We start from the raw sequence: 15,962 nt of genomic DNA, 5'->3' as shown, positions 1-15,962 counted from the left end.
ATATTACACAGCAAAACTAATACCGCACAGATAAGGGAATGAGAAGGACAGTAGCTTTTATTTGATGGAGACAACCTGGTAAAGTACCTTTTAAATGATATGAAAGTAAAAAAGACACAAAGTACTTGCAAACCTTTCCCCATTGTGTCACAGGTTTGTGCGGCGTGAAAAGGAGATTGCAGAGTCGCGTTATGAGTTTGCACAAGGGGAGAGTTTGCGTTACCGTGTAAGGGTTGCACACTTGGAGCAAGAAGTAAAAGAACTCCAGGACAGCTTAAGTGCTGCTCGAGAAAAGATGCAGGTATTTTTCTATTCTCCTGATCCATACTGTTACTAATGATTATTGTTTACTGCAGTGTCAAAAAGAATACTTAAAAAATCGGTGGAAGAAGGGTGTTTTTCTCCATTAAATGTTTTGTTGGTTTATCTATACAGTAACAGTCAACATTTTTACACCCTTTCTCATTCACTTATATAAGAGCGTGTGTCAAACAACATTTTGTGGTGTGCAAATTTATTTTTGTGAATTACCGTATTTTTCGGAATATAAATCACAGGTTTTTTCATAGTTTGGCCGGGGTTGCGACAAATACTCTGGAGCGACTTATGTGTGAAATATTTACCACATTACCGTACAATATTAAATAACATTATTTATCTCATTCGCGGAAGAGACGAAGAAAATGTCAGCAATTGTCACACACACGTCAACCAATAGGAATTCGGCGGGGGAGGGTAATGGCAGCTATTAAAACGGATTATTTCAACTTTGGCAGTAACTTATAAAAACTGAGAAGGGCTGAACAAAAATGGCACCGAAAAGGAAATCGTGTACTGCAGATTACAAGCTGGACATAGTGGAATATGCAGCAGAAAACGACAAGAGGAAGCGGCGCATACCTTTGGAGTTGGCAGAGTTGTTTAGAAGCGACATCGAGGAAGAGGATTTCATCGAATTTATCGATTAGGAGTGACAGATTGTTTGGTAAACGTATAGCATGTTCTATATGTTATAGTTATTTGAATGACTCTTACCATAATATGTTACGTTAACATACCAGGCACCTTCTCTGTTGGTTATTTATGTGTCATATAACGTACACTTATTCATCCTGTTGTTCACTATTCTTTTTTTATTTTAAATTGCCTTTCAAATGTATATTCTTGGTGTTAGGTTTTATCAAATACATTTCCCCCAAAAATGCTACTTATACTCCAGTGCGACCTATATATGTTTTTTTTCCTTCTTTATTCATTTTCGGCCAGTGCGACATATACTCCGTAGCGATTTATAATCCGAAAAATACGTTAGTTAAATAAGCTAATATTAGGGATGTGCAGATTGATCGCACATCGAAAAAGTAAATGATCGCAATTGTTGAGTAAGGCCTTTTAATGCTGATCCCTCTCCAGCTGAAACTGTATTTATTTTTAATTACGTGTCTCCATACACAGTGCGGAGCCGCTGGTTTAATCTTAAAATAATCACCTCTGTTATGAAATCTAAGCGTGTTACACACTTGTAGCAAGCCAGTAGCAGGCATGGTAATAGCTAAGCTAACTTTAGACAACAACGAGAAATAATTGCTTGCTAAAGTTGAAGAAGTATAGATGGAACCACAATGCAGGGTAAAGTAAGCAGCAATAAATTAATAAGAGTCTAGAGAGAGAGTAAAATACCTGTTAGTGTGTCAGCATTGTTACAGTCCGTACATGAAATGTAAGAGAAGGGCAGATCGACAAATTATTTGAAACAAAAGTGGTATCAGTATATTACAAATACTATAGATAACTTAGATATTTTTATGTTTTCGAAATATTTTTTTCAGGTTTTGAGGTAACTTGTTTAGTTGTTGGGTATTATTGTTCTAACATGTAGTTAAAGAGAATAAATTTTTCCAAGTAATTAAGTATTGTGTTGATATTGTTACACTCTCAATAGCCCTCACCATAAACAATTTGACAAATTTAGGGGGTCAACTGGTAAAAAATGGATGGATGGATGGATACGGTTAATACATGTGATCGGTATTTGCCGAGCTCACTCGTGGAAGATCGGAATTGGCAGAATAAAACCCTGTTTAGAACATCTCTAAATATAATATCTGAGATTAAACTGAACAATATTGTTTGACCCGAGTCTCTCTTGTTTCAGGTGACTGCAAAGACTTTGGCCCAGCATGATGAGCTGATGAAAAAAACAGAAACTATGAGCATCCTAATGGAGACAAACAAGATGCTTCGAGAGGAAAAAGAAAAATTGGAGCAGGAACTGCAGCAAATCCAAGCTAAGGTATATTTTCTCTTTCTGTAATTGTACGGTGTTTGTATGTTATTTTTTGTTCCAACAATATTCATATGGTTCAGTTAGAACTGAAAGTTGACAAGATACACTGACTCTATCAATCCTTTGGAGGAACTGGTATTTTTAGTTGACTTCTAAAGCTGCATTTCAGAAATTTGCTTCACAATATAGCTTTTACACAGTCTGTGTAGCTAGTAGTTTCTCTAGAATATTTACCATTTATTTTTCAGGTCCAAAAATTGGAGTTAGATGTTTTGCCACTTCGACGGGCAAACACTGAGCTAAGTGAGAAAAGTGGCATGCTGCAAATGGAAAAAAAATTAATGGACGAGGAGATCAAGCGCTGGAAGGCTCGTTCACAGGTCAGTGACACACCTGAATAATCTGTGGGCCACAAATTGTCTAGTTTGCTATACATGTAGTCATGTACGGTGGCCTGGAAGTGCAAAGCACTTATTAGATTTCATTAAACAAATTACAATTAAAGAAAATTAATTAAGAAAAGACAAAACAATCAATAACTTCTCAGTGTTAGCACTAGGGATTTTCAAAATGGGGTCCCAGGGAACCCATCAAGTCATGAAAATGGGGTCCCGCAGTAAATTATTGGGGTCCCACTTTGTTTTAAGCGTTTTGAAAACAAATGGTCAATGTATGCATTATCCTGTTATATTTCACATTGTATATTGTGTTTTGGAAAAAGGTTGTCAAACGTTACATAATTAATCAAAAAAAATAATACAAAAGAAAACAAATATTTATGCATATGTAAATTTATTCAGTTATAAACATTCATTCACTTTTTTCTTTCCTTCATGAATCTAAACTTTACCGCTGCTGGTATTTTTTTTAATTAAGTTGTAGGTGTATTTATTTCAGTATAAAAGTGTAAAAAGTTTTTTTGCTTCGGTCATGAAATTATGATAATTGAGTGCCAGGGCATACATGCATATGACACATTTAATTGATTATTCTCACCTGTATGTAGATCAGCAGTCATTTAAAAAACACCACATCTACACTTTCCTCGCAAATAATGCCAACAAACTTAGAATTTCACAAGTTATTTTCAATGTCATTTAATACATTGGCACTCAATGCCTCTTCAAACAAGTTTTCCTCATGGTTGCATTTTTACAATAGTCAGTTCAAAGACACTCAAATTAAAGTTTTTTACGTTTGCCTGTTACTTGAAACACTGGTCTTTCACTGTTCTTTGCACTCTGAAAATACCTCTTGGTAGTAATAAATAGGATTACAACATTTGAGCATTAGGTTTGTGTTTCTTTACAGTTATTTATAGTGATTATCCTTAACATAAGTAGCCCCTAATTTTCTCCACTGACGCATTTTTCCAAGCCATCTTTTTTTTTTTGTTACACTGCAATAATATCGTACAATGGCCTTAATGCCGTGATAATATCATACTGTGAGATTTGAATACATTTACATCCTTAGTAAATACATTTTGCTACTATTACTATTGCCGTACCATTTATTCATTGTTTCGGATTTTTCCAGTATTTGGTTAACCAACAGAGAGATTCAGAACCGGAGAAGCGTCTCCATTCTGAGGAGGCACACCTTAAACGTATCCAGCAACTCACTGAAGAGAACAGCAAGATCAAAGCAGAGGTTACTAGGTGAGTAATTTATACTATTAATGCTTGTACACATCTATTTAAAGGGCTCATATTATTATTTAGTTTTCTACATTTTCAACATTTCCTTGTGGTCTACAACATGTCATGGTGGTTCTTTGGTCCAAATTTTGCATATATTTTGTTTTATTATGTTAAGGCCGCTTTCTGGGTGTCTCTTCAGAATGCACCATTTTTGTGCGTTCTAAATACGTGCTTAAGCCCTCCTCAAGGACAAGCCTCCTTTAACTGCGTCTCCACTTAGTCAGCCATTTTGTAGTTTTTATATCGAATCTACTGACAAGTTAGAACTATACTCTACTTTTTATTAGAAATGGCAGCATTTTAGCATGCATGTACGAGCCGGTCTTCGCCACAACAAGAAGATAGAGAAAAATAAGCAACTTTTTGACTACAACTGGTTAAAAATGGCAGACATAACTCTTCGATTAAACCTCTACCATACATCTGCTGATGTAACTACCAACAGCTAAGAAAATGTGTTTTTTAGTATGATCTCTTTAACTTCCACAAATTCACAATTACAATTTGATACTTAATATCTGAGTTATTGTGTAGAAATAACTACTTTGAACCAAAGATATTAAAATTCAATATGTTGGTACATTTGCAATTCGTAAAAATTTTGCCCAATGCAAACTATAACCTATTATAATTATTATAACCTATAACAATTCTTAACAAAAGAGGAGAAATATAACCTTAGGGGAAAAATGAAACTTAAAACGTGTATATGCAAGTACAACACTGAAGCTTTGAGCATATTTTATCGATCCATTCATTTTCTACCGCTTGTCTCATTTGAGGTCATGGGGCTGCTGGGGCCTATCCCAGCTGCATTTGGGCGGAAAGCAAGGTACACTCTGGACAACTCACAACCTCATCGCAGAGCCCACACGACAAACAACATTCACACTCAATGTGAAATTAAATCATGGAATGGATTAAGGAAATAAGTCAATGTACTAATATGATCTGGTAAACCAAACAACAAACTCAAATGTTTACAAAGTACAAAGAGGAAATATCCTGATAAACATCATGACCCTTCCTGAAAATGAGATAATCTTATTAATCTCATTATTTGAATCAAAATGTACTTACCGGTAACTGTTTATTTATAATAACTGTTGTATTTAATATTCATTTATTTAAATTGTGTTGCAAATTGAGAACAGGAAGTGAACAAATATGTTAATAATTGCTATGAAGTGAAAAAGCAGTAAGCTCCTTTTCTTATTCAGGAAAAAGGAGCTTAAGGAGTTTCACTTCTTCCTATTCCTTATCGGACATGCATTGAGAAAATGGAAATATTTGATGTGTCATAATTGTAACTGTATGCATGTTCGAAATAAACTTAAAAAACAATTCAACTTTTGGCTGTTCTAACTCAAATCAATGAAGTCATTAAATATGTGCTTAATTTCCTAATTTGTTCCAATGTCTCAACATCTGTTTAGGGCCAGCAATATCACAACGTCTCAACAAAGCCAAATTCAAAACCTGCTTGACGGTTTAAATAAGTTAACTGATGAGAGAAATTTGCTGAAAGAGGAAATAACAAAAAAGACTGTAGAAATCCAGGAGAAGATAAAGAATTGTACCCAAGTCAGGAAGATTGCGCGCCGCTACAGGACACAATATGAAGAGCTCAAAGTACAACATGACAGGGTGAGCGGTCTGAAGACTAAGTAACACAGTCCACCACTTACATTCTCAAATCACAATTGAACTTTCTTGTTGCACTGCTTAAAGGTGGTAGCTGAGGCTGCGGGCCCATCCAAAGAAGAGGAGACTCGTCAAGCATCAGTTCAGGAACTGCAAGGCCTTAGAGACTCTCTGAGCCAAGCTGACACCAGGATTAAAGACCTGGAGGGACAACTAGAGAACATCAATCGGGTCAGTCGTCCAACATGTTCTTTCTCACTTTGACAGATTGTATTTCACAGGGACAAACCAGGCAGATACTAGGATTGTCCCGATCCGATATTGATAATAGTCCAATATCAGCAAAAAAAAGTAACTGATTATATTAGCTCACATCTAAAGGCTCCAATATAAGCACAGATACAAGCAGTCCTGTAGTGTGTTTACTTGTGCAAAGCTCAACAGTAGGTCAACATCTAATTGTCCTCAATGAGCACAGAAGTTTGGTCTGTCGTTGTATTTTAATCAAGTAATTTAGAAAAGGTAAAAATGGTAGGTTATATGCTACTAAGAGCTAGCAGAGACACAACCGTTAAGCCCACAAACTAGACATACTGTATATAGGAAGTGTCCCTAAGTGAACAACAATTCAATCTAAAACACCACATTTGTCATTATGAACAAGTATTGAATAATTAGAGTTGAATATTACTTACAAGCTGTCCAAGTCTGAAATGTATTTGAAAGTACCCAGTAAAAAAACGCCTCAACTTCCTGTGTCATGACTTCAGTCGTCATCATTTACTTTTTATTCTTTTCATGAAAATTAATACATACAAGCCACGTACAGTTGACACTTTCATTGTTTTTTGTTTCTTATACATTTCCATGATCAGAAAGGAGCAGATGGAAGAATTATATAACTTTATAAGGAGTTTATTTGACTGTAATCTGTCAAAGAATGTTTTTTCATACCAACCATGTTAATTGGCAACACTAAATTGGCCCTAGTGTGTGAATGTTGTTCTGAGTAATTTCACTCGATCAAACTTTTTATAACATTCCACACTACAAAACAACATAAATATATACTGCATATATTGTATCGTATTATTGAACAACCCTAACGGATACCATGCACTTATAATGTGCTTATGCCACAGATTAGAACTGTTTTGCTTGAATCAAAAGGATACAGCCAATGCCGTGCTCACTTCTCACATAATCAATCATGTTGCTAAGTTATCGCATATTTCTCCCAAACCAAAATGTGCATTAAGCCCACCAGATGGCAACAAAGACCAATAGATGATTTATAGTTTAGTTTAAGTTTTATCGACTGTTATACCGTCTACTTACCAGTAAAGCATGTGGATAGGCCAAAACAGATAAAAAATGTAAGGAAACAATATTTATTAAAAATAAAAAAAGCTCTGAAGTTTTGGTAAAACGTCTTATTAAAATAACTGATACTGAGATATGTTTCTACCCTCTCATTGAAGTACTATTATCTCTGCAAAGAGTACATACATTTATTTGTAAGACAAACGGGAAAAATATGTAGTTATATATGCACTTTGTCTTCTTGGCCTGTTACAGGTGGTTGCAGAGCGTGATGCAGAGATGCACATTGTACAGGAACAGTCAACCAGGTTGCAGACAGAGCTGAACAGACTGAGGCAAGAACTGCAGGATAAATCTTCTCAGGAGGACACCTTGAGAAAGCAGATGACCGACAAAGAGGAGAAGACCAAGAAGGCTTTAGTTCTTGCCAAACAAAAGATCAGCCAGATCACAAGTAAGACGGTATTCCTTCCAGTACCTTTCGTGATAATGCCATCCATCCATCCATTTTCTACCGCTTATTCTCTTTGGGGTCGCGGGGGGCGCTAGTGCCTATCTTAGCTACAATCAGTCGGAAGGTGGTGTACACCCTGGACAAGTCTCAGTGATAATGGTTATTATAACTTGTAGGATGTTTTTTTTTTTTTACAAAACACCAAGTGAAGAAATTATTGTTAAAAAAAAATTTGCGCATGTGTGTTTTAACTCCTATTTGTATTGTTCATTAACATGGAAAATAATGTAAAATGTGCATCGAATTTCAAAATAAATACAGAACTCCAAAATAAGATACTAGAAACACAGTAAGTTCAAAGAACTTACTGTGTAAAAAAGTACATGATCATCTTACATTCTGATTCTTTATTGTTGATCCTCTGGCTGACCGAGGACTCAATCCCTTGACAGGGAACTGCACTTTTTTGGAATTTTGTCTATTGTTCACGATAATTATGAAAGACATGACTATGGATGTTTTTTTTTAATGCATTCTAACTAGTAAATAACGCATGAGTGAGTGAAAAAAAAGCATTTGTTTTAATGCATTCCAACTCGTAAATAACGCATGAGTGAGTGAAAAAAAGCACGTCTACTAGATGCCCAAATACGTATTGCACCAATACATTTTGGATTTAATTAACAAATATTTTATACAATTTTTTTTACCATAAAACTCACACAACAGTGGCGGTACAATAACTTAAAAGTTTTATTTTTGCGCCTGGCTTAGCAGTCCATTTTGTCTCTTTGTAGCTTGTAGGTTTGATGTAAGCTACCTCGCTACATGAGTCTAAATATAGCTTAAGCTACGTAGCTCAAAAAGTAACTAAATTACCACCAAGTTACTGGCAAATGTAGTTAAGCTACATAGTTTACCTACATGTAACTTATTACTGCACATCACTGCAAACTGACTCGTACACGCATATACATCCGCTGCTGTTGCCATTTGTAATACAAGTTAGCGAATAGTTTTATCTTGATCTGTCAGTAGACTTGCTATGGAAGTGCTAAAACTACAAGAAACATGACGAGGGGAAGACTCAGGGTGGAGCCACCTAAATAAGACCGCCCAAAAACGGCGCATCCTAAATAGAGTCAGAAAGCAGCTTGAAAATGTTCTATAAAACATTATCTATTCAACATGTTCACCAAAGAATCACCATTACATTTATTATAGACCACAAATACGTGTTTTAAATATATATATTTTTTAAATCATATTACCCCTTTGTGTATCATTGGAGGATAAGGTTAAACTTGTTACACACTGAGTAGGGGGGAGTGGGGTGGCGTGCCTCAGTTGGTAGAAGGGCTGTGCTAGCAAATTCAGGGTTGTAGGTTCGATTCCAGCTTCCACCATCTAGTCACTGCCGTTCTGTCCTTGGGCAAGTCACTTCACTCACCTTTCTCCCAGTGGCAAGTACCTACACTGGTGTTTGAATATACAGGACTACCTTGAAAAAGAGATTCTTAATCTGAATGGGACTTTCCCGGGGTAAATAAAGGTTTAAAAAAAGAAGCTAGGAGCAGATATGCTAATCATCAAGTTAGCCACTAAAGTAGCTAGAAACGACAGAAGAAATAAGTGCACAGTAAAATTTAAGAAGGTTGATGGAACCATGTTGCAGCAGAAAGTAGGGAGCTAATAACAAGAGATTAAAACATTTATGAATAAGAGTACAAAGAGAAGTTCACATAAAAACAACTGAAAAAGCACCAGGGTCTGCTTGTGTGTGTAGCAGCCAAGAATAAACAACATTTAAGGGGAGGGTGAATGGATCCATTAATAGGTGGTGTCGGTACCAAGGTTAGTAATAGTAGATGATTGATACTAGAGTGATTACGGTAGATCAATATTTTCTATTCATATGAAATGTTTTTTTGTTAATGTTTTACAAATTCAGGGAAGTACTTTAAGTCCCTAGACAGAAGGACATTGTGGGCAAAAACTAAAGGATATAAAAGAGTAGGGAGTGTTTTTTGTTGTTGTAATAATTGGCCAAACAATTGAATGTACCGTAATAAAAGACAATAAGGAACTACTTTAAATATTATGTTGATATCAGTAATGGCACTCACTGCAAAAATAATTTTAAAAGAATGTACAGGTATTAAATTTGATCTGTATTGGAATTGGTATTGGCTGATCTCACACATGGATGATTAAAATTGGCAGCATAAAACCCTAAACCCATCCTAATTTCTTATGGATTATTCACCCCATCGTGTACTGTTTTTTTATTTTTTATATCATACATGCCTTTGTCACCTAGACACCAAAGACGAGATCCAGCGGGAAAATGAGGAGCTAAAGCAGCAACGTGAGGAGTTAGAGGTGCGTGTAAGCGCTATAAAGTCTCAGTACGAGGGACGCTTTAACCGACAGGAGCGAGAACTGAGAGAACTGCGAGGTCAGCAAGAGAGACAAGAGCAAAGAGATGAACCCGCTGAAGCGGGTCCAAGTAAGGTGAGTCTTTTCTCCAAAGAAAAGTCTTTTAATTTTTTTTTATTTTTATTATTATTATTTTTTTTACTATTGTAAAGAAAAAATACAGTTAGTTTATATGACGATATCTTTTGTGTGGTTTTAGACTCAGGAGCAGCAAAGGAGCACGGAACAGAGACAAATCAGTCTCAAGTCAACCCCCGCTACAGAGAGGGGCAGGTATGATGCACAAATACTGGAAAAGCACTACAGCTGCTACCTAGTGAACTATTGGATCCAATGCAACAGAGTGATTGAGATGAACTCTGCCTTATTTTATTTTGTCAGTGCAAGCACCTCTGAGCCTCCAACTGCTAACATAAAGCCGACACCTGTAGTAGCCACAGCCGGCAAGCAAGCTGTTAACCCAGGCAACAAACCCACTCCAAGGGCAAGCATCAGGCCCATGATCACACCTGCCACTGTGCCCACCCCAACCCCCACAGCTACTGTCATGCCCACCACACAAGCTGAGACACAGGAGGGTGAGTTTTACACAATAGCCAAAGTCATTTGTTTATATACTGTAAATATGGCTGTCAAAAAATAATATCGTGTAAACTAATGTGGATAATCACAAAAAGTGTTGTCCTGATACCAATAATTTGGTACTGGTACAAAAATTTATTTTGATACTTTTTAATTTTCAAAATAAAACGAAACCACAAAAAATCCTAATTGGGTGTGTTTTAACAAAAAATATTTTACATTAAACATATGTTTTTTATCGCAATCTAAGAACAAGTTTGTCATTAAATAACATTGAACATACTTAACAATTTCTCTTTTAGTAAAAAGTAAGTTAACAGGTTAAAAAGCTTCCTAATTTAGCCACTAGCCTATGCAGTCACATATTGTGTCATTTCTGATTGTATTATTTTGTCAAGGTTATGAGGGAAATGCAGTAAAAATGTATGGATCTCTAATATACTTTTCATTTACTCTTGATATCTGGTTTATAAGCCAAAATACAATGTAGAATGTATCCATCAGTGCGAAGACTGATGTATACATGTATACGGAGACTTCAGCTGTGTTTTTTTTCTGGCTAATTTTACTTCTAAATACACTACAAAGGGATTATACATAAAACTGTTGGAATGTTCTGAGCACATAAATTCAAGTTGAATTTTTTTTTTCAATTTTCCATTGTCATTTTGGAAGTAGCATCCACATATTTGTGAAATTTTTAAGTTAATTTAAATTATGCAAGTATGTATTAACCTGTAATTAGCCATGACTAATCCAAATTCAAATCTGTGATTAATCTGATTGAAGAAAATAATTGTTTGACAGCAATAATCCATCCATCCATCCATCTTCTTCCGCTTATCCGAGGTCGGGTCGCGGGGGCAGCAGCCCAAGCAGGGAAGCCCAGACTTCCCTCTCCCCAGCCACTTCGTCTAGCTCTTCCCGGGGGATCCCGAGGCGTTCCCAGGCCAGCCGGGAGACATAGTCTTCCCAACGTGTCTTGGGTCTTCCCCGTGGCCTCCTACCCGTTGGACGTGCCCTAAACACCTCCCTCGGGAGGCGTTCGGGTGGCATCCTGACCAGATGCCCGAACCACCTCATCTGGCTCCTCTCGATGTGGAGGAGCAGCGGCTTTACTCTGAGTTCCTCCCGGATGACAGAGCTTCTCACCCTATCTCTTAGGGAGAGCCCCGCCACATGGCGGAGGAAACTCATTTCAGCCGCTTGTACCTGTGATCTTATCCTTTCGGTCATGACCCAAAGCTCATGACCATAGGTGAGGGTGGGAACGTAGATCGACCGGTAAATTGAGAGCTTTACCTTCCGGCTCAGCTCCTTCTTCACCACAACGGATCGGTACCATGTCCACATTACTGAAGACGCCGCACCGATCCGCCTGTCGATCTCACGATCCACTCTTCCCCCACTCGTGAACAAGACTCCTAGGTACTTGAACCCCTCCACTTGGCGCAGGGTCTCCTCCACTCCACCCTTTTCCGGGAGAGAACCATGGACTCGGATTTGGAGGTGCTGATTCTCATTCCGGCCGCTTCACACTCGGCTGCGAACCGATCCAGTGAGAGCTGAAGATCCCGGCCAGATGAAGCCAACAGGACCACATCGTCTGCAAAAAGCAGAGACCTAATCCCGCGGCCACCAAACCAGAACCCCTCAATGCCTTGACTGCGCCTAGAAATTCTGTCCATAAATGTTATGAACAGAATCGGTGACAAAGGGCAGCCTTGGCGGAGTCCAACCCTCACTGGAAACGTGTCCGACTTACTGCCAGCAATGCGGACCAAGCTCTGACACTGATCGTACAGGGATCGGACTGCCACAATAAGACAGTCCGATACCCCATACTCTCTGAGCACTCCCCACAGGACTTCCCGAGGGACACGGTCGAATGCCTTCTCCAAGTCCACAAAGCACATGTAGACTGGTTGGGCAAACTCCCATGCACCCTCAAGAACCCTGCCGAGAGTATAGAGCTGGTCCACAGTTCCACGACCAGGACGAAAACCACACTGTTCCTCCTGAATCCGAGGTTCGACTATCCGGCGTATCCTCCTCTCCAGTACACCTGAATAAACCTTACCGGGAAGGCTGAAGAGTGTGATCCCACGATAGTTGGAACACACCCTCCGGTCCCCCTTCTTAAAGAGAGGGACCACCACCCTGGTCTGCCAATCCAGAGGTACCGCCCCCGATATCTACGCGATGCTGCAGAGTCTTGTCAACCAAGACATCCCCACAGCATCCAGAGCCTTAAGGAACTCCGGGCGGATCGCATCCGCCCCTGGGGCCTTGCCACCGAGGAGCTTTTTAACTACCTCAGCAACCTCAGCCCCAGAAATAGGAGAGTCCACCACATATTCCCCAGGCGCTGCTTCCTCATAGGAAGACGTGTTGGTGGGATTGAGGATGTCGTCGAAGTATTCCTTCCACCTATCCACAACATCCGCAGTTGAGGTCAGAAGAACACCATCCGCACCATACACGGTGTTGACAGTGCACTACTTCCCCTTCCTGAGGCGGCGGATGGTGGTCCAGAATCGCTTCGAAGCCATCCGGAAGTCATTTTCCATGGCTTCCCCAAACTCTTCCCATGTCCGAGTTTTTGCCTCTGCGACCGCTGAAGCTGCACACCGCTTGGCCTGTCGATACCTGTCCACTGCCTCTGGAGTCCTATGAGCCAAAAGAACCCAATAGGACTCCTTCTTCAGCTTGACGGCATCCCTCACCGCTGGTGTCCACCAGCGGGTTCTAGGATTACCGCCACGACAAGCACCAACTACCTTGCGGCCACAGCTCCGATCAGCCGCCTCCGCAATAGAGGTGCGGAACATGGTCCACACTCAATGTCCAGCACCTCCCTCGTGACATGTTCAAAGTTCCTCCGGAGGTGGGAATTGAAACTTTCTCTGACAGGAGACTCTGCCAGACGTTCCCAGCAAACCCTCACAATGCGTTTGGGCCTGCCAGGTCTGTCCGGCATCCTCCCCCCACCATCGCAGCCAACTCACCACCAGGTGGTGATCGGTAGAAAGCTCCGCACCTCTCTTTGCCCGAGTGTCCAGAACATGAGGCCGCAAATCCGATGACACAACTACAAAGTCGATCATGGAACTGCGGCCTAGGGTGTCCTGGTGCCAAGTGCACATATGGACACCCTTATGTCTGAACATGGTGTTCGTTATGGACAAACTGTGACGAGCACAGAAGTCCAATAACAAAACACCACTCGGGTTCAGATCCGGGCGGCCATTCTTCCCAATCACGCCTCTCCAGGTTTCACTGTCGTTACCAACATGAGCGTTGAAGTCCCCCAGCAGAACAAGGGAATCACCCGAGGGAGCACTCTCCAGTACTCACTCGAGTGTACCCAAAAAGGGTGGGTACTCTGAACTGTTGTTTGGTGCGTAAGCGCAAACAACAGTCAGGACCCGTCCCCCCACCCGAAGGCGGAGGGAGGCTACCCTTTCGTCCACTGGGTTGAACTCCAACGTGGAGGCTTTGAGCCGGGGGGCAACGAGAATTGCCTGCCCAGCCCGTCGCCTCTCACTGCCGGCCACGCCAGAGTGAAAGAGAGTCCAGCCCCTTTCAAGAGAAGTGGTTCCAGAGCCCTTGCTGTGCGTCGAAGTGAGTCCGACTACATCCAGCCGGAATTTCTCTACTTCGCGCAATAGCTCAGGCTCCTTTCACCCCAGTGAGATGACGTTCCACGTCCCAAGAGCGAGCTTATGTAGCCGAGGATCGGACCGCCAAGTGCCCTGCCTTCGGCTGCTGCCCAGCTCACATTGCACCCGACCTCTATGGCCCCTGCTATGGGTGGTGAGCCCATTGCAGGGGGGACCCACGTTGCCTCTTCGGGCTGTGCCCGGCCGGCCCCATGGGTACAGGCCCGGCCACCAGGCGCTCGCCAGCGTGCCCCACCTCTGGGCCTGGCTCCAGAGGGGGGCCCCGGTGACCCGCGTCCGGGCGAGGGAAATCTGGGTCCTTTGTTTTTACTTTTCATAGAGGTTTTCGACAGCAATAATATCAACCCAATCTTAAAACTCCAGTCTGCATCAGATTCAAGTCTTTAAAGAAAGTGTCAAAACTATTAAAATTCATGATCATTAATATTACTGTAAACAGTATGGAAAAATTAGCAAAAAACAATTCAAAAGCAGAGGTGGGTAGTAACGCGCTACATTTACTCCGTTACATTTACTTGAGTAACTTTTGGGATAAATTGTACTTCTACGAGTAGTTTTTATGCACCATACTTTTACTTTTACTTGAGTATATTTATAGAGAAGAAACGCTACTTTTACTCCGCTCCATTTATCCACATTCAGCTCGCTACTCGCTACTTATTTTTTAATCGATTCTATTAATGTTTGATTTGGTTTATGACGGAGCTTCAAAGTAGGATCTGCGCATGCCTGCGTTTCACCAATCACATGCAGTCACTGGGGACGTTGGACCAATCAAACAGAGCCAGGCGGTCACATGACCCGACTTAAACAACTTGAAAAACTTTTTCGGGTGTTACCATTTAGTGGTCAATTGTACGGAATGTGTAATGTACTATGCAACCTACTAATAAAAGTTTCAATCAAGCAATCAATCAAAAGTGTAAAGGAAAAAAGACACTTTTTATTTCAACCGTACTTCCCGTCAAAAGCCTAAAGACTGATCGCACAGTTCCTGTCTTCACAATAAAAGCGCTGCTCAATCGTACCTGCGCTGACAAAATAAGAGCCTCCGAAAGCCAGCACAAACAAGCTAGCAAGCTACGGAGTTTGCCGCCAATGTATTTCTTGTAAAGTGTATAAAAACGAATATGGAAGCTGGACAAATAAGATGCCAAAAACCAACGACTTTCATGTGGTATTAGACAGAAAAGAGGAACTTTTTTTCTCCTCCATTTGAAAAAGTGGACGTTATCAGCACTAAAAGGCAAGTTATCAGAATCAGGTAATACACCAACTTATATTCTTGTCTTCATGAAAGATAGGAATCTACGTGTTAAACATGCATGTATATTCATTAAAACACCCTTAACATGTCAACAAAAACGGCAAAATAAATAAATATGAATTATATACTGTATATATATATATATATATAAATATGATATGTGTGTGTATGTATATATTAGGTAAATCACCTCGACTTGGTCATTTATTAAGTAATTGATAAACGTTGAAAAACTTATTGGGGTGTTACCATTTAGTGGTCAATTGTACGGAATGTGTACTGTACTGTACAATCTACTAATACAAGTTTCAATCAATCAATGAATTAATTTTTTTTATTTTAATGTATTATTATTTAAAATATATTATTGTTTTAGTTGCTTAAGAGATATTCATGGCTCTGAATTTGCTCATTGCTATTTTTATGTTTGTGTGCATTATTTGTTGACGTAATCAGGTTACTCATCAGTTACTCAGTACTTGAGTAGTTTTTTTACAACATACTTTTTACTTTTACTCAAGTAAATATTTGGGTGACTACTCCTTACTTTTACTTGAGTAATAAATCTCTAAAGTAACAG

The 15,962-nt window shown here is 39.7% G+C and overlaps 1 protein-coding gene across 1 annotated transcript in view; it reads left to right on the top strand.

Moving 5' to 3' along the window:
- tprb (translocated promoter region b, nuclear basket protein) overlaps positions 1-15,962 on the top strand; it is a 56,670-nt gene that overhangs the window by 22,129 nt on the left and 18,579 nt on the right. The window contains exons 27-36 of the mRNA XM_061883556.1: positions 154-301; positions 2,156-2,293; positions 2,536-2,667; positions 3,827-3,948; positions 5,427-5,637; positions 5,722-5,865; positions 7,213-7,411; positions 9,732-9,925; positions 10,050-10,123; positions 10,232-10,428. Coding sequence (XP_061739540.1) covers positions 154-301; positions 2,156-2,293; positions 2,536-2,667; positions 3,827-3,948; positions 5,427-5,637; positions 5,722-5,865; positions 7,213-7,411; positions 9,732-9,925; positions 10,050-10,123; positions 10,232-10,428 — 1,559 coding nt within the window. The remainder of the gene's footprint in view (positions 1-153; positions 302-2,155; positions 2,294-2,535; positions 2,668-3,826; positions 3,949-5,426; positions 5,638-5,721; positions 5,866-7,212; positions 7,412-9,731; positions 9,926-10,049; positions 10,124-10,231; positions 10,429-15,962) is intronic.

This window comes from Nerophis ophidion, linkage group LG22 (assembly GCF_033978795.1).
Source record: "Nerophis ophidion isolate RoL-2023_Sa linkage group LG22, RoL_Noph_v1.0, whole genome shotgun sequence".
Taxonomy (NCBI): domain Eukaryota; kingdom Metazoa; phylum Chordata; class Actinopteri; order Syngnathiformes; family Syngnathidae; genus Nerophis; species Nerophis ophidion.
The sequence above is the reverse complement of the archived record's forward strand: the minus strand, read 5'-3'. Positions and strand labels throughout refer to the sequence as shown.